This window comes from Cetorhinus maximus, chromosome 7 (genome assembly GCF_964194155.1).
Source record: "Cetorhinus maximus chromosome 7, sCetMax3.hap1.1, whole genome shotgun sequence".
NCBI lineage: Eukaryota > Metazoa > Chordata > Chondrichthyes > Lamniformes > Cetorhinidae > Cetorhinus > Cetorhinus maximus.
The window spans coordinates 46,304,228-46,323,952 of NC_135885.1; the positions used below are offsets into that span (position 1 = coordinate 46,304,228).

The following is a 19,725-nucleotide window of genomic DNA, read 5'->3' on the forward strand; positions in this document are numbered from 1 at the left end:
CTCTGGGAAGTGGCTAGCTTCATCCATGATGGTAAGGATATACTTTTGTTTTGGGCAGGAGCACCACACAGTCCACTAACACCTTGCTGAACGGTTCCCCAAAAGCTGGCACGGGAATCATAGATGCAGGTTTTATTGCAGCCTGGGGTTTTCCTACAACTTGGCAGGTGTGGCAGGTTCTGCAAAACCTTACTACATCCCTGTGGAGGTGTGTCCTGTAAAAATGCTGCCTGATACAGGCTTGGGTTTTGTGAATACTGACATACCCAGCCATCGGAATTTCAGGAGCTAGCCATAATATTGCCCTATGGCACCTCGGTGGCACCACTACCTGGTGGATCACTGTCCACTCCTTGTCTGCAGGTCTATGAGGGGGTCTCCATTTCCTCATCAGCACCTCATTTTTAATGTAGTAGCATTCAGGGACTGCTTCTGCCTCAGCTTCAGTGTGGGCAGTCTGAACTAATTTTTTTAACAGTGGGTCAGATTACTGGGTCACTACCAAGGAAGATTTATTTATTACCCTCTTAGGGTCTTCTAGACTCGCAAAAAAGGTTTCAGATAACCATGCTGCAGGATCTTCTGTCTGCAGTGCCACTTCAGCCTCCACAGACGGAGCTTGTTTGGCAATAGACTGCGTTACCACGCAGCCAGGGAGAACGCCAGTCACTTTCTCCTGCAGCTGTTCTGTCTCCCTGACCTCAGTGGGCTTCTCTGAGACTACTGGGGATGCTATTACCTTTGATACCACCAGGCCATTGCCAAGGAGCAGGTTGACCCTGTGCACAGGCGAACTGGGGATGACTCCCATGGTCACTAGGTCCTGACACCAGGTTGCACTCCAGATGCAGCCATTATAGGAGGATAGGCACATACCTTCCTTAAATCCCTTGTACCAGCACCTTGGCACTTACTCCACTCTCTGGTGGAAAGGTCATGCCTTTTCCCAGCAGTAGAGTTTAGATGGCCCCTGTATCCCACGACAGGCTTACTTGCCTCACCCTGGGGAAACATGGACACCCTTACTTTGGATACACAATCCTTGTAACTCTCAGGGATTGTTTAACCTCATCTGCACTCTCAGGAGTGAATCCACAGGGATTCACAACCGCAGTCAGAGCCATAGCCTGGTCTTCTATGCTGTCTGAGTGACTCCCATTCTATACCCCGATAAATCCCACTGGTTTTTCCTGTAACCTCTAGCAGTTGGCCTGGAAGTGCCCTACCATTCGGAAATTAAAACACACAGGCTTCTTGGCCTCATTTATCATCTCAGCACCACACTTTCTGTCCTGAAGAGGGTCTCAGGCATCTCCTTCTCGCCTATGGGTGTTTAGTTTTCTATCACTCTCTCCACCTCTATCCTTTCCAGTTGGTTGGGGGTGCTAGGGGATGGTCTCTTCTGGAGCAAGGGTTTGTGGATCAGCTCATAATCATCAGCCAGTGTGGCTGCCTGCCTGGCCCCTGTCATTCTCTGTTCCTCTAGGTGTATTCTTATTGGGAAGGATATAGAGTTGTTAAACTCCCTGAGGAGTATTATATCACAGAGGTTTTACTAAGTGGCTTATGTTTTGAGTCCCTGCAATCATTGGTCGAAAGCAAGTTGCTTAAGCCTATCAAATTCCAGGTACGCCTGGTCAGGCTGTTTCCTGAGGGTACAGGGTTTCTGACGGTGCGCCTTTGGCACTAACTTGTATGCACTTAAAATAGCCCTTTTTGCTGCCTCGTGGTCATTGGCACTTTCCTTAGGCAAGAAGGGGTAAGCCTCATGAGCTTTTCCTGAAAGCTTACTTTGTATTCGTAGGAACCAGTGTTCGACTGGCCACTTTAACTGCTGTGCCAACCACTCGAAAGAGATAAAGAAGGCTTCCACCTGACTGCTTTAATTCCTGCAATGTCTACAGGAATTTCTTCGTTCTTCTCCTCACCATCCAGATTTGTTCAATTTTTTTTATACATTCATGGAATGTGGGTGTCACTGGCTAGGCCAACATTTATTTGTTCAAATCTCAGATAAAGAAGATATGACTTCTCGACAACACTTTGGAAACTACTTTCATTTTCTGTAGGCAGTGGTAACATTGCCACACCTTGTTCAGTTTCAGGCTGCTCCGCTGTCGGCAATGGGATGACTGTATCAGCATAAGAAGCTAAGACAACACCTTCTTCAGTTATGGAATGGCTCTCCAAGACTAAACCTGGACAAAATTCTTGTACAGGAGTCTTCAGCTGTAGAAGCTCTCTAGATTTGGCCTCTGCTTCTGCGCTAAAGGACAACTTTAGTGGAAGGAAGATTTTCTGATGAGATTGAAGTGTGGATGGCAACCAAACTAATAGGCTCTACAAATGCTTTGGCAATGCGACCTACAGTGGAATCAAACATTTTGTTCTCCCTGGACAACTCTTAATGGTCAGCCAGCAATATACAGTGCATCTCATTGGTGTGTTGAGTGGGGCAAAGATACAAATCCTGCTCTTCAAAAACAAACACAGCTGATTCCTCAAGAAAAACTACCGAGACTTCATATATTTCAGCAGTAGATTCAAAGAGCGTATTAATCTCTAGTATCTCATCTTCCAACTGATCACTCCTTACTACAATGGCTTCTTTCTCTTAAACTTCTTCAGGAAAGAGCTAACCTAGGTCTAGAAGGTCTTCTTGCAGATGGTCACTGTCTGCTGCAGTGCCTTCTGTTTCTGCAGCTTCCAGCCTATCTTCAAAAACAAGCCAGACATCTCCAATCTCAATCTCCTCCCTGGGTCTAGTGGATGGTGTCGCTGTGATGGAGAATGATCCATTGCACAATGAATAAAGCTCACCAGCTGCTGTTGAATGGAAATTTGTCTGTTCTGCACCTGATTTTGGAAATTCCTTCATGAATGGTACCCAGCTGTCTTGCTGTAGGACTTTGTCCAGTTGAGTACATGCATTTTCACTCAGTAAAGGTATGCTTTGATTGTAGATGACACAAAGAGTCTCAATAACCTGTCACTCCTTGTGGTGAAGGATGGTGGTTATCTGATCTTTAAATTAAAGATTTGTACCACTTAACCCTTGCAATTTAATGCTTGATGGCTGGATGCATACTGTTTTGAGCCATTCCAAATCATCAGTCAGTATTGTAATGCCAGCTCCGGTATCAAGTTTGAAGTCAGTTTTAAAGCCTTTAACTTCCAAAGCGATTGACCAAAGGTCTTGTGCATGATCCTTTACTTCTCCTAGGAAATATGTAATCTCCTTTCTTTGCTTATTCCCAATTTCCTGAATTGTCTGCATGTCATAGACATTCTCTTGCTTTGTTCCTTTAAGGAAATTTTTAGATTTACAGAACTGCTTTGAAATGTTCGGCCTTTCCACATTGGAAACATTTGTCCCCTGCTGGGTAATCTTGCCTTCTGTGATGCTTTTTAACACTGCAGCATAAGCACCTTAAAATAGCTGCCGTAGGGTTTCCCATTCTCTTGCCTATTTTAGCAGGCTTTTGTATAAGCAGAGCTGCCGCCTTTGGGCCTACCCAACTAAAAGGGTCATCCAAAGCCTCGGTATCTCAACAGATTATAGCCCAAGTTAGCTCCCTAAGTTCGACTAGCCTAACATATTGAACTGCTTGATCGAGTGTTAGGCCACCTTTTGTCTGTAGAAAATCTGACAGCTTTTCATGCAGACTCCGATGACAATGTGGTCATGAATAAGTTCATCTTTTAATGCACCACACTCACAATATCTGGCTAATGTGTATAGGTTTGTAAGAAACAATTTGACGGATTCCCCTGGCCTTTGGGATCTCTGATTGAATTGAGTGAATGCGATTCAAAGGTCTGTTTGGGCTGAAATATGCGCCGAATGCTTTTAGGACAGTTTCGAAGTCTGAGGAGGTCTCTTTAACCCCCTGTCTCAGGAGGACATCATCAGCGACAGACCTCACTGCGTAGAGGAATGAACTAACCTGGTGCTTCTGCTCTTTGGCGTGTAAACCCAATGCTGCTTGATACCTTAGGAAGTATTTTTTCCGCAACTCCCAGCGCTGGCCTCTCTGTGGACTTTCAAGGTTCAAACGACTGCGGAAGGGGCAGAGACTGCTTGACTGGTGCTGACATTGCTGGTGAATCTCAGTGTGCCTCTCACCAAGTTAAGTCTTTTGATTGTTCCTGTGAAGAAGTATTCTCCCAATTCCTCTCTGTGGGTGTTCTGCTGATGGCATCAAATCTTGTTAGATTGGTGTCACCACCACTGCTCCCATAGTTTCTGGGGTATCTCGTGGCCTGATCTATACTGGGATGGTTTCTCTCTACCCATGAATGAGTTAGATCTGACTCAGGTAGATTTCTTCAAAACTACTTTACTTACACTATATATAAGTGATAAGATGCTAGATATGTACACCTCCCTTGTGTGTAGGCTATTCCATCTTCTCTACCAAGTCTCTAGTACATGATTGCTGATGTCACTGTTACATCATTATCTCATTATCATAACTATTCATCTATTATGCTACACTGGTGTCCAGATGTTGCCTGTCGATACAGCTCGCTGGAAAGAAGGTAAGTCACAGAAGGGAGGCTCATAAAGTTCTGTGTTGGATAGAGAGAGGTGGAGCGGTGGAAAGAGTCTGGGGCTGACGAGGCTGTGACTTACCCAGTGGACCCTGAGGAACATTCCTCTTTCTCCTGGCCCCGAAAGGAAAGATTTCTATTTACTGTTGAGGGCCTGTTTGTCCAGCAGACAGCTTCTGGCCTGCCTGCACCTGCAGAAAAGCCACGGCAATTTCACTGCTCCGAGTTAAAATCTAATTGGGGTCCCATTGCTACATCTATTTGCATAAACCATTCATACTCCTGCCTGCTTCCAATGGTGCCCCCAGCTAACCAACTGCAGTGAGCAGCTGAAATGATAGCCAGTGGGAATGAGCTGTTAAGATCATATCCTCCCTTTTAAATCTATCGTGCCTTGAAATAAGGCTTCTTGATTCATAAAACTGCCGAGGTAAGTGTAGCTTCTTTTTTCTGCATGGGGTTCTTTTTTCATGGAAGATGTTTTTGTGAATTTTTCTGATCTGTGTCTCAGGAATAGACCATGTTGTAAACATTTATCCTATTTAGCTGGACTCCTCCATGCAATAGAGTGCGGAGGAGCAGTGAGGCACACTAATACCTTACACATTGCAGTTCCAAATTCTGCTTACATAGAGTACTTTCCTGCACAAACACCCACTAGCTCATTTGCAAAGTCTTCCTCCTGTGGCAAAGTCTAGTCCTAAGCCATCGGCATAATCTACCAGGCTAAGGCACTGCTGGTGATTGTACTGCAGCCAAGCTCTCTAATGGAGCCTGGAAGGGTTGGACCTGTTGATGCAACATTGATTCTTATCACTCAGCTCCACAAAGCTCTGCAAGCCAATGACTAATCTAAGAGCACGGGAGCGTAGGGCTATGGTAGTAGGCTAGAGGTCATGAGTTCAAATTCATGGTGAATTGTGAAATTGAATTCAAAAAATCTGGTCATTTACAGCTTGGAACCAAAAAGTATAAACAACCATGAATATGGTGGCTTGTTGCAAAAGCTCAACTCTCAATAATATTCTTCAGAGAAGTGAACAATATGGGATGACTCTTGTCCACTGAAATGGCCTAACTACCAGTTCCACCATTGGCTGTGATTTGTGTGCATTCCACCTGATCCTGCCCCGGATATAAATCTGCTGCAGTACTCCTAGTATTTAAATGATTTAACAATTTGACTAGTTATGACTTTGGCCATTATGTTGAGTGTTTTGTTCACAAATGAACACTAAGGATGATAAATTGCCTTGAGTAGTGCTGCTCCTTGTGGCACTAGGGAGGTCTTGCACTGCTGTACTGGTGTTCCCCCCACCACCAGCCCCAACCCCCCCCACCTGACTGTTTCCTGCATGGCATTCTGCTGGGATATTGACGCACACAGGTGCATCCCCCATCGGCTGGCTCTGATTTGGTGCTATCCTGAGCTCACACATCTCAACCACTAATATGATTGCAAGATCCCAAATTTGAGCAACGAATGTCCAGCCGTGTCTTCATTTCTTTAGTGAAGAGAAAGCGAGCGTGATGTTGCCAGTTGGGCCTAGCAGCAGTGTTATTTAAAGGGCCAGGCACTCTGATTGCAGATAGCTTAAGTTTTTGGAAACTATTCTCTTGCAAAGTGCCTGGAAGTGTTCTGGAGTGTTTTTGGAGGTGTTGTGAGTTCCTTGAGGGGTGGGGGTGGTCAGAGGATTTGGTAACCTGTTCACACAAAGGCTACAACAGATGTGGGCACATCAGTTGCAGCCTCTGGATCAGCAAGACAACTGGGATATGGAGCAGAGGCCACAGAGGCAGCAAGTTCTACACCACTTGCTCTATTCTCTATGCCCACCAACAGGAGACAGGCTGGCATGCCTGCCAATTTACCCAGCTTCATGATTTGCTTGCTCATTCAGCATAATTCTGTAAGCTGCAACATCAAAGTCCTCATTCGAGTCTTCTGCAACAGTGCACTTCTGCCACACGGCCCTCCGGTGACCGGGCAAACAAACTACCCTTTGCCCCTGGAGGAATGACTTACCGTGTGCTGACCTCAATTCTATACTTGCCTCCAAGATACATGCAATGTCATTATCTGAGTTGGTGGTTATGAGTGTCAGGTCAAGTGTCAGAATCACTTCATTCTGTGCTGTTAGTCTCTCTTTCTCCTGGGGCTGCCGTTGTGGGACAGGCAGCAGTTCTTTAGTGTATGAAAGTAGGTCACTTAAAAATTTGAAACCTGAGATTTATAGGCTTTTGTTGGGCAAGTGTATTAAGGGTGATGGAACCAAAGAAGGTAGATGGAGTTATAGCACAGATCAGACATGATCTAATTGAATGGCAGAATAGGCTCAAGGGCCTGAATAGCTTATTTTATGTCAATTCATCCATTTACTATTTTAATGTAGGTAGCAACCCAGGAAATGTTTTTAATGAAAAAGCAGAGAGAGGAATTTGATATAAGCCTGTTCAGCTTTTGTAAGATAAGATCATCAACTGTAATTTCCAGTCTTTTAAACCCATTATTACATTTCATGGAGCATTAGAAAGGTCACCTTCAACCTCTCCGTCCTCTCCAATTATCACCCCGTTAATAGACATATAATCAGGTATACTGCTGCGCGCACTCCCAGCTTTGGAAGCTTTGCAAAGGAAGCATTAAATCACCAAATTTACTCTTATATAAAGATAAGTTGTTGCTGAGCTTGGACAGGAAACAGCAATAATTATTTGCAAGCTGTTGAAATGCTTAACATTTCACAAGTTCATATCCCTTAATAATGTCTAACATTAAATAGTTTCGTTTCACTGGAATTCTATGCAATTTTCTTTGTACTTACTACGTACCTTTCTGGAGCGAATTTCTTTGGCATACAATGGGAAAAGAAACTCAGACTCTCCTTCCAGCCGAATTCCATTTTCTGTAACTCTCAGGTACCCCATCCCATCCTGAAGGAAAATAAAATGAAACACAAATCAAATAACTGGACCATGCTCCAGAAACTGATAGGCAATTTCAGAATTGCATCTGAGAGGAGAGGTAACAGAAGCATGTCATTATATATTCTGAATGTAGTTAAAGGCCTCAACGGTGTCATGTCTATTTAAATTACTGAACGTTGCAGTTACCTTGCTGTATCATTATGCACCAGATAGTGAAAATCCTGCATGCAACCACAACACAAGAGGCAACCAACAAGAAAAGATTTACCAAACACTTCAGTCTCACATTTCAATGGCTCCTTACTCTAACACTTAGCTAATCATTTTTGAAACAGCAGGGTTGATTTTAACTAGGGGATGTGAAGGCTAAAGCAAGTGGCAGTGTCCAGGTCCTGTGAGGCATGAGAGATTTTAACACAGGACCATGTTTGCACACTCCACCCCTCTTTGTCCAAGCCTGGCCCAAAGTCAGTGGGAAGTACTATTAGGGCAGTGTCAAAAACTGGCATTCCACTTGATCCTGTGGATTTCTCACCCAGCAAGTGAATGTTAGTTAAACTGTTGCTCGGGTGGTACAGAACTTGAGACATGTTGAGGAAGCTTTACATCTTGCACTCATCAGGACAGCTGCAAGAATGCTAAATTTCAATGTTGGCAACAATTTACACTACATGAGAAAAGGGTGCTAATTGGTTTACAAGTCAGCTCTGGTTGAGGCATTGCCATGGAGAATGCACTAGAGAACTCTTTTGTTTAATTTTAAAAAGGCCAATGCCTGGACATGTTCCTTTTGCCTGCAAAGGTTAAGTCCCAGCTTATGAATATATGTAGCTTGTAGCAAGCATAAGTGAGCCACATTGCAAGCTTGACTGATAATCTTAAATGGTTCTTAGTAACATTTCTCTGGAAGGCTTATTGTGGGGTTTGTTTCACCTTGAGGAGAATAGGCAAGTGTATGGCGTTAAACTCTTTTAATAATACATCCATGCAAATAATTCTATTTGCCCAATGAAGTTACTAAAAATTTGTTTGTGTGCAAATTATTTTATTTTGCCTGGCAGATTTAGAAGATGGATGACCTGAACTTCATCGTACACTTCAGTAGATTTACTTCTGTTATATTGGGATTCTTGAGGGATTACATTCCAAATCACACAACACTCAAATATCCCTTACAGAAATAGACATTACATAAATTGAGTTTTTCTCATAGGTCAAGAAGACTTTATAACTCAACAGCTACAAAGTCACAAGTGTATTATGAAGTTCTTTGTCTTGAATGAGATAAAATCAGTATCCCACTGTTCCCCTTTGCATATCCCAATTACACCACCTATCAAAGTTTAAACACTGACTAATTTGGCATTTATTAAAGGAAATTAATTTCAAGTCCACTTAAACAGTTGAACATTGCTATAGAAATCTCATAAGATTAATAAGTATGCAAATTATGTTGTCAATGTACCATCTGTGTTTTTAGCTATAGCCCACATCAGAAATACATTAATAAATTATGGTCAGTTCATCCCATGTTAGTAAAATCAAGGCCTCTGCTCCATGTCGATCATTCAATAGCTCCCAGCATGATTTCTTTCACTTCTTTACATCTGACAATCAGCTCAGAGAAAAAATTGCAAAGCTAAGTCTAGTTTTTTCTTCCAATTTTCTCCCCTTCTTTCATGGAGACACTCATACATCCAAGGGTATAGTTCCACAGGCTCTTGCCTGTAATCTCGCTGAAGTGGGTATTATTTTGTGTGAGTGCAGACAATGATTTGTGGCAGACAATCTGATTGTGCAAGCTGAGCCCTGATTCTGTTTGTACTCAGCGCCCATTTTCCTACAATGGTGCCTGGGCTGATTTTTCCCTCCTATAGCCCTTTGCCAAACAAATAGCACCAGAGCTACTTTTTTTTCCCCTGGCCATGAATCCATTTGACATCCTCAATTTGGGAACTGTTCCTTTGGATTGAAAAATTGTGCATGTTATTTCGTTATTTAAGAAAGGTGACAGAGCTAAACCAGGGAATATTATAGACCTGTTAGCCTAACATCTGTTGTCTGAAAATTATTAGAGTCTATAATTAATGATAGAGTGCCTGAACATCTTGAAATTTTTCAGTTGAGCAGAGAGAGTCAGCATAAATTTGTAAGGAGTGGGTTATGCCTAATGGACCTGATTGAATTTTTTTGGAAGAGGTGGCTAAAGTAGCGGACAGGGCAAACAACTATGGATGTTATTTACATGAGCTTGTAGAAGGCGACTCAGAAAGCCCCTCATAAGAGACCGTCAGTTAAAGCTGAGGCTCGCATGACTGAAAGCAAAGTATTGGCTAAGTGCCAGGAGACAGAGTTTAGAGATAATTATCAGGATGTGACAACCAGTGTCTTGTGAGGGTCTGTGTCATGACCTATACTATTCATCATATTTATTAAAAACTTAGATGATGGGATAGAAAGCCACATATCCAAGTTTGCTGATGGCACAAAAATTGATGACATTGTGAGTAGTGTAGATTAATCTTAAAATTACAAAGAGGTATTAATGGTTTAGGTGAATGAGCAAATGGATTTAAATGCAGGCAAATATGAGGTCATCATTTTTGACCTGAAAAGAATAGAACCAAGTACTTTTCAAATGGTGAAAAGGTAAAAAAATAGTGGGTGGTCCAAAGAAGCATAGGGATCTATATATGAAGATCTTTAAAATGACATGAACAGCTACATAAAATAATCAAGAAGACTAATGGAGTGATAGCGTCTAGACTAGAGGATTAGAATACAAGGGAGGAGAAGTCATGCTTCAGCTATACAAAGCCCTGGTTAGACCACATCTGGAGGACTGCAGGCAGTTCTGGGCACCACACTTAAGATGAATGTACTGATCTTGGACCAAATGCAGTGCAGAATTACAAGAATGACACTTGGATTCAATGGGATAAATTGCAAGGACAGATACAGAAAGTAATGTTGTGTTCCCTGGAACTTATAAGGTTTAAGGGTGCTTTGATCGGGATTTTCAAGATATTAAGAGGAACAAATCCGATAGATAGACAGAAACTATTTCTACTGGTTGGGGAGTCTACAGCTCAGTGCATAGTCTAAAAATTAGACCCAGATCTTTCAGGAGCGAAATTAGGAAGCAATTCTACACACAAAGAGTAGTAGAATTTTGGAACTCTTCAGCAAACAGCAATTGGTACTAGATCAAGTGGTAATTTTAAATCTGGGTTTTGTAGATTTTTGCTAATCAAAGATATTGAAGAGTATGGAGCAAAGGCTGTATGGAGTCAGGTTGCAGGTCAGCCATGATAACACTGAATGGTGGAACAGATTTGAGGGGCAAAATGGCCTACTCCTCTTTCTAATACTCTATGTTCTGTTATTTTCTAACCTTGTATGTTGTGCACACTGTGCTCATCAAGACAGGCAAGGTTAGGGCTGATAAGTGGAACATTTGTCCATTTTTTGTGCCCAGGTCGAGGACAGTATAGATTAACTGAAAATCGAGCTTTCTTCATATTCATCAGCAATGTTGTGAAGAATTGCTTCAGAAATATTTCTACATTGTCATGGCAATGCATTTAATTACTTTTATAGATTAACATACCTCTGGCTTTCTGTAACCTTTTTCTCCTAAAATGGGCAATAGCTAAACTGGCTATAACAAATATCTTCACAGCTTCACAATAAAATGTTACAAGTAGCACTTATCAAGTAGTAAAATTTCTTCCAAGTGTATCAGGGACAGAGTGAACCAATTGGAATCAGATTTAGGTCTGGCAACAGTAAATATCCTGGCATGCATTAGTTGCACCTGCTCTAGGCAATTGCTCTGAAGGAGGATTAAAAAAATTAAAAATTTAGCTTGAACTACTGCAGGCCTTATATTTGCCTCCATCATCTCGAGAGTTAACTACTCCAATGCTTTCTAAGCTGCCTCCCATTCCCCATAAGCTTTTTCTTGCCCAAAACTCTGCTGTACATATCCCGTCCTAAATCTCCTTCACCTTGATCCAAAGTAAGTTACATTGGCTTTCTATCTTCCAGTGCTTCAAGTTTAGAATCCTCATCTTCACCTCATAACTTCACTGCACACCCCTTCAGCTATATGCCCCAGAATTCTCAGGGCTGTGATGAACTCTGAACTTTGCAAATGCTTGCATTTGTGAGATATCCTTTTAAATACGAAGTGAAACTAGAAAGATCTGGAAAGGGGTGTAATTGGAATTCCTGGCTATGATATCATTAGACCTCTGAGAAGTTAGACTCTGGCTGAGGTTGCTATGTGGATGAAAGCTTTAAAAAAAGGCTAAATAAAGATAATTGGGTGGTATTGTTGTGTTTTTGTTTGTTGGTAAAAAGATAAGATGAAAAAGAAAACGTGTGAGTGTTTTTTGATTGCTGTGAGTGCTTTACCTCCTTGATTACAGAATGTTGGTAGGTATTTGTTAATTCAGTATATACATGTGAAGTACATTTACCTGCATTATGTGAGTGTGTGCAGGGCAGCTTCAATTTAAATTAGTGCATGTGACTAAAAAAGTGTCCAGGTAGCGCTGTAAATAACCAATGATCCCTATTAGCCAATACTGTCCCATTGGATCAAAAGCATGGCATTCTTCTTGTTTCACAGCATAAAGATTTTTTACGGGTACCTTCTGTTGACTTTCAACTGGTCTTTAATACCCCACTAACTGGTTATTTATCACAGCTGACAATACATTGTCCTCACACAGTGTTTTCTGCTCACTGTTTAAAACTGCAAGGGTCTGGTTTACTGGGAAGAATCGAAGATGTCCCTCCTTCTCTGCATACATTCAGTATCAATAATGTTCTTTCAAAATGCAGAAGTTATCTTGTAATTAATTTTAAGTCAAAATAAACTCTGCAGCAGCAGGCATCCAGTCAGTAACTCAATGAAAGTTAAAGGTTAATTGCATAGCAGGCATGTAGTGATAAGCTCTCGTAATAGTACGTTTTGCTTGAGCATGATCAGGAATGAACTGTGATAACATAACATTCCGGTAATTAATCCTTGTACAGTAATCCTGAAACGTTTAAATTTTCGTTATTAGGCAGTTGGTTCTGGTTCAAAGTCAGATCGACCTCCATTAATATTGTTTGTTGCTGAATGAAAAGGCAAGATATACCTGTTCTCATGGTATATATTAGCAATACTTTTACCATGTGTATGGATCAAAAAATATTCAGTTTAAAAAGGCATAATTAATTTTTAACATTGTGGTTGTAGCTGTGCACTGGATTCTTTTTCAAATGTTTTAAAATGTTTTGGATATGAGATTTGCCACCATGTCAAGTTTAAAGAGTAAGAAATGGGAAAATGTACCTTTGCTCAAAGGGCAAGGACGAGGGAAGTTGCCAGGTAAGTGATCATTTGACATAAAACATAGCACCATGTGAAAATAAACACTAGCAGTGCGACACACCAGAAATAGACAAGAACCCATGTTCACTACCAAGTCCCTTAGACAGGGGTCTCGACCAGGGATCTGTGGGAATGTTTCAAGAGATCTGCATTTTTATGCCCTCGTGAAATATGGTGGCACTCATTCTCATTCTCAAATCTACACAGCCCCACAAGTGCACATCATAGTGAGGTTACTGGAAAGTGGACAAAATTTGGAAGCTATCAGCAGCAACACAATGTCTGAAACAGTGAGTCATTTTAAAATAGTGTGCGGAGGTGAAAGGTGCATCTGGAGACAGACAACGCCATATGGGGAAAGACCTAGCAACTTACCTGCAGACAGTAAGACCATGAATTCTAGATATGTCCCAGGTCCCCTCAGCAAGGGATTGGGTTGGGGGTTGGAGTTGATATTGTTACAGTCAGGTGAGGAGTGGTGGAATGGCTCCTCTCTCTTTCCATCCCTCGGTTAACTATGACGTGTTTTTTTTAAAGAATTAACTGCCAGTTCACTGAGTGTTTAACTGTTTAAATGTTGTAACTGTAAAAGACACACATAGGCAGATTTTATTGTAAGTTTTAAATGAAAAGGGAATAGTATTTATTGTTCTTAACATCTAATCTAAATAAAATAATAAAAATGCTCCAGCTCTCACTCACACATGCATTCAAGTGTTCAAACATGCACACAGAAGTAAGTTACAAAGTGGGAGGGTAGGTGAAATTGTTTAAGTCCAAAAAAAGTCAGCTGTATATGGATTCTATAAATTGATGACTTGGATGGTTTCAGACTGGGCTCGATGGTCTTTCTGGATTCTGCGTCGAAACAATTTAAAGATGTTGATGAACAGTTTCTGTCTTTTCTCCTGGAATCAGCAGCTTCTGTGTGAACATTTAAAAAGTGTATAGCTGGTCCAGAAGCAGGCAGGGCATAAGCTTGCAGGATGGCTGGTGAGAGTAAGTGCCAACTCAGGGTATTTCTGGTCTTACTCTGACTGGCTGGAAAAAAGCAGTTTCTTAAAATACAAAGAAGATTAGTTTGCTTTTCACATGATCCCCTTTCACAAACTGGCCAGTTACCCAAACATGGTCATAGTAGGCTGGTTCCAGGTCCATTGTTTGGGTTTTATGGTTTGTGGGGATCCCTTCTCAGCTGCGTCCATTGTCCAAAGTGATTAAGTCTAATGGTTTGGTCCACACCCAGCTTAATATGCAGGTTATGTCTGGGTGCTTTGTGAATGGTTCAGGAGATGGATCGTTCACCGTCATGTAAGTTGACTGTCTCTTGTGGGCTACTTCTGGATAGCCTGACTCCTTACTGATGGCTTTGTAATTTGTAGCTTAACCGATGTAAATGTAGTTGCCAACTTAGGAACTGCTGTTTAAGCCAATTAAAATGCTGTTGTTCAGTCTTTTTAAACTTATCCGCTGGTTTCAGCCCACTCAATAAATAAAGTCATTTTCAATGTGAAACATGGTTTTATAACAATGTTAATGATTAACTGAACATGTTGCACCCTGGGGATATCCGATCTTTACTTCATCCAACTAAGGTATCTGATGCTTTCATCATCCTCGTAGGGTATTTCACCCATTTGTTCACCCATTGGAGGATGTGGTATCATGCTTTACTCACCATTCGAGTGAATAATTTTTCATATATTTTCTTTCTTAGGGTGTGGGCATTGATGCCCATTCCTAGTTGATGCATGCTTATTCCATGATGAAAGTGTAAAATTCAACATTTTCTAAGGTTATATATGTTCCCTGTTTTATGTAAGGTGTAATAGAGCTATTTCCATGGTAGCAAGATAAATTCAAAGAACAGGAACAATTTTTTAAACAAAACCAATAAATACCAAACATGGATACATTTTTAATTCAACCATCAGCTTCTAACCAACAGAACCCACAGAACGATGACACAGAACTTTGTCCATCAAATTCAACTGTAAGGGATGAAGAACTCTGAGGAAGTGAAGGTGTGAGTAAAAAAAAGAAAGCTGCCATTAACCCGACAAAATTAAGGAAATATGCAGAAAGATACTTAAGTTTCAGTTTTATTCGACTGGAGGTAGAGGTGTACCTCATTGCAGTGTGAAATTTGTGCACAAGCATTGTCCAATGCATCTTTGAAACCCTCCAAATTACAGAGATATTTAATTACCAAACATGAAAGATAAAGGAGACATTTGTTATTTTTAATTGTATTGTACAGATGTCGGAGTATAAGTCGACTTTTGAAGCCTTGAAAAGTCCCTCCAAAAAATAGGGGTTGACTTATACACAGAGTATAGAAGTGCGTGGTCACCATCTTTGTGCTTCGCTACACAGGGTCTGCTCTGTGGGGCGGGTCTTAAACACTCACACTTGTCACAACATAGCCTGTATTGCACGCTTGATCCCTTGCACCCAGTTATAAGGTACCAGTAAGTAAAATCCATTTTTTGGGGCTGAAAGATTGAGGTTGACTGCTAATTTGGATGTAGCATCTCATAGTTGAAAAGGGGTTGGCTTATATGCCGAGTATATGCAAAAGCATGATTTTTGGGGCCAAGAAAATGGGATCGTTATATAAGCTGGGTCAACTTATACTCAGTGATCTATGGTAACTAAATTTTATACAGAAAATATACTTGTATTATAGGGGGACTGTGAATTTTTTATATCATGGGAGGGGGAGGGGCTTCAGAAGCAAAATGTTTCAGAACCCCTACAGTAAGTCACATCCTAAACATTAACTTTTCCATTTTTCTAATGCTTACAGACCTGCATGCATTTTTAATATTTTTTTACTATTATTTGGATTTTAAACTCTGTCATTCATCTGTAAGCAAACATCAATTTATCTTCACATTTTTAAAAGCTATCTAAACCTCTAAACATAGAGCTAAATAGCTTTGAAATGAAGCAGGAAGTGGTACAGCATTGGTAACTTTGACTCTGTTAACGATGAAGCCTTATGGAGTATCCTTCTCAAATTTTCCTGCCCTCAGAAATTTGTCCTATCCTCTGCCTACTCTACAATTACCTGCAAGCCATGATTTTCACCAATGGAACCACCACAGACCCTATCCAAAATTAAGATCACTCTAATTTCAGTCATTGCGGACTGAGTGAGGGCTAATATCCCTGTTGACTCATGGGAGACCCTGGCTTGTGACCAGGCAAATGGAGAAGGTTCATTTGTGAAGACACCAAACACAACAAGCAACTTCATCGGGAACATGCAGAGACTAAGTTGAGGCATTGGAGTGAGCGCACAAACCTCTCAACAACTCATCTTAGCCAACCCTCCAAGCAGCACCTGCCTCGCATGTGGTTAGAGTCTGTAAGTCATGGAATTAACTTATCAACTATGTCAGAACCCATTGAACTTTGGTCCCTTGCAAATCATCCACAATCTAGAGGGACTGCCTAAGAAGAAAAAAGCACAGTCCTCAAATAAAGGTAGATATAGGATATAATTAAAATTGAGTATGCCGGACATTTTACAACACTCTGATAGCCAATCATAGCACAAGTATTGATTCTACACTGAGCTAATGCTTATTTGAGCACATGCCTTTCAATTGAATGCTGATTGAATAGTTTAGTAATGTTTTTATCCAGGCAGGTAATATAATTTATAAAGCCAAATACTGATCCAAAAACAACTATCATTTATATTACAATTTACATCAATCACCTAGTACTTGGGAATGCCAGGATATTGGCATTCCCATTAATAATGCTGGCAAAAGGCAATTGAGAATACAATCTCATATATCATCAGTCCATCAATATGAAATCATTCCGGTAAATGCTAATGATTCATTCTTTGTTGTTTTTCCAATAAATTGAACTGCAGAGGAGATGATCTGCCTACAACTCAGTGACTCAGCGATCGAATTTCTCTGCTTTGCACCATACAAACCGAGCTAAAGTTTTTTTAAAAAGTATAATTAAAATATATCCAATAAGAATGAGTGTGTTGCAGTATAATCTTCAACATAGTTATCAGCAGACCAAAGTTTGCAGTTTGTGGCAAAACACATCGGCATATGGGCCTTAAATTTCCTTTTAGCTGTTGCTGTTCTTCCTCCAGAACTTGGCCGAATGTGTGACAGAAACAAACAATGTTTCTGCTGCACTTCCAGTAAAGTTACAGTGGGAGCAGAGTGGGAGCAGCTGTGTGGAAATTCCAGGCCATTATGTTACAAGTCTTCCATTCAAACCTGGGCATCCAGCACAGGATAGCATATTCAGCATTATTGGCCTCCTGATCAAGCTTACTTTTGTTACCTCTGGTTTTGGCGATTCCAACACCATCCTAGCTGCCCTCCCAACATCCCACCTTACTTAAGTCCATCCAAAACTAATAAAGCTCACTGGAAAGCTCCCCTCAGTGAGATTTCGTTTTGTTACTGCACAGAGTGTACAGTACAGAGTTTTCATAAAAGCTGTGCTTCTTAAACCGAGTCCTAAAGTCAGGAATTTTTTGTAAGTTGGATCTCTCTGATAAGTATTTCTCAAGCTGAAATTTAGTTTAGCATTTAGATTTTGACTTAGAATGTGAAAACTGAAACCGCAATTTAATTAAGATACGAGTTAACTCGGGAATCATTGGGAATGATGCAAAGCCAAAGATTCGATAAGGTGCCCCCCACACAAACCTTTGTGGGTACCCTATCAAATCTTTGGCTTTGCATCATTGCAGGTGATTCACATCTACCACTTATCTTTTGAGAGTCTTCAAGTGGGACTACCGTCCAATTCGAGCAATGCATTTTTGGTTGTAGTGGGGTATTATAGGTCATCATTCGCTGATGCAGGGGTTACTGCCACATGCTTCTTATCCAATGCCTTTTGGAAATTTCAGGATACTACATCTGCTGGTGCCCCTTTATCTATCCTACTAGTTACATCCTCAAAAATATCTAATAAATTTGTCAAACATGATTTCCCTTTCATAAAACTTTGTTGGCTTTGTCTGATCATATTATGATTTTTTAAGTGCATTGTTAAGACTTCCTTGATAATAGGTTCCAGCATTTTCCTGCAGACTGATATAAGGCTATCTGTCCTAGGATTCCCTGTTTTCTCTTTCCCTCCTTTCTTGAATGGAGGTATTACATTGATTAACTTCCCATCCATTGAGATTTTGAACTCTAGGGGGTTTTAGAAAATCATAACCAGCTTCAGCTACCTCTTTTAGAAGCCTAGGATGTAGGCCATGAGCTCCTAGGGATTCGTCAGCTTTTAATCCTTTAATTTTTTTCCAAAACTTTGTCTCTGTTGATATTAATTATTTTAAGTTTCTCACTCTTGTTAGCCTCTTAAGTTCCCGTTTATTTATGGAATGTAATTTTTGGGCTGGATTTTCCCAGTTGTGCCAAATTTTCACGCATGAGCAATTCGTGGGAGGCAGATGGCCATTTAAATCGCCAGCTACACCCACTGAAGTGGGATTCTGGAGTGTTCAGATTAGACCGGGAAAGTGGAGGACTAAACTAGGTGGATTTGTTTGGATAGCCAGGGACCCCTTTGGAAGGGTAAAGTACTCCTTTGGTAGGGTACCAGGACACCTTTGGGAGAGAAAAGGCACCTTTTGGGATTGTTAAAGGTGAACATGATTATGCAGTTCTTACGCACAAAATCATTGGAACTGTCAAGCTGTCAAAAAAGCTGCCTAGCTGTCAAGGAACTGTCCAAGGATGCCTTTGGCATGAACGGGGTAAGAACAAAGGGTGGGTGGGGGCATGGATTGGCTAGGATGGGGCATAGGGAGTGTGTGGAGGGCTGAGGGGGATGAGGGGTGAGGGCTGCAGTGACGATTTTTGTTTTATTATTATTTTAAAGTTATTTAAACACAATGCTGTAGCACAGAGGCAGGCCTTGTGCCCAGTCCGCCTCTGCACACGACAGCCTCTGCAGGTGTTCCAGGATCACCCCATTCCAATCCCTATTTCAGCCCACACCCCCCACCGAAAGTCCGACCTGTGGGCAGCCAATTTTAAAGGTCGGGTTCACTGAGCCGAGCTGGGGAATCTCCCATCTCCGTGAACCTGACCCGGGGACGAAACTCTGGGCCTTTGCCTTCTACTGTGAAGACAGACACATAGTGCTGGAATTTTAAGTTCGAGGCCGGAATTGTAAGTTGGACCATTTCCCGACATCGTGATCCCACCTCCTGCACAGCAGTGCCTGCCCATGCAATGTTCATGGTGGAGAGGTGGAGATGGGCTGGAAGCAGGCCGAGGACGGAAACAGAGCTGGGGGATTCTGAGCCAGGCAGGTTGTGTACACTGTCACATTGGCCCAGTTCTGTAGATGAGTGAGAGGCCCCCAATCCCTAAACCCTACAAACCCTCACTCTCCCATGCTTACCTTGGCATGGGGGGGCATGAGGTGCCATAGGGAGTGGGTGGCATATGGGGCTAGAGGGTAGGTGAGGGGAGTACATTGCCATGGGGGTCAGGAGCAGCCATAAGAATAGTTCATTGAGGGGTCATGAGGGGTCATACGGGTGGGGATGTATACCTTGGCAAGGGGAGTCATGAGGAGGATCTTTTGAACTTAGCTTTTAAAAGACTCCCTCTTATGGGTTATGGTTCACACAACCTCTGAGGTTCCGTAAACGATGACTCTTTGAAAAGCTGGCCAGGCTTCTTGAAAATTGCAGAGGACTAGGTCACGCCTATTCCTGCAATGGAACCAACCAGGCCGGGAGTGCGGGGTGTAGGCTTGAGACTTGAACCAGTTCACACCCTTAAAAGGTACTTTTGAAAATCGGAAATCCCAGGAATGGAGCTGGGAAAGCCTGAATGGGG

The 19,725-nt window shown here is 41.7% G+C and overlaps 1 protein-coding gene across 10 annotated transcripts in view; it reads right to left on the bottom strand.

Annotated features, from left to right (window-relative positions):
- The window catches only part of sgcg (sarcoglycan, gamma), an 827,414-nt gene that overhangs the window by 294,140 nt on the left and 513,549 nt on the right, over positions 1 to 19,725 (bottom strand). For all 10 annotated transcript variants that reach the window (XM_078545431.1, XM_078545436.1, XM_078545435.1 and 7 more), the window contains one exon: positions 7,387 to 7,488. In XM_078545431.1, coding sequence (XP_078401557.1) covers positions 7,387 to 7,488 — 102 coding nt within the window. The remainder of the gene's footprint in view (positions 1 to 7,386; positions 7,489 to 19,725) is intronic.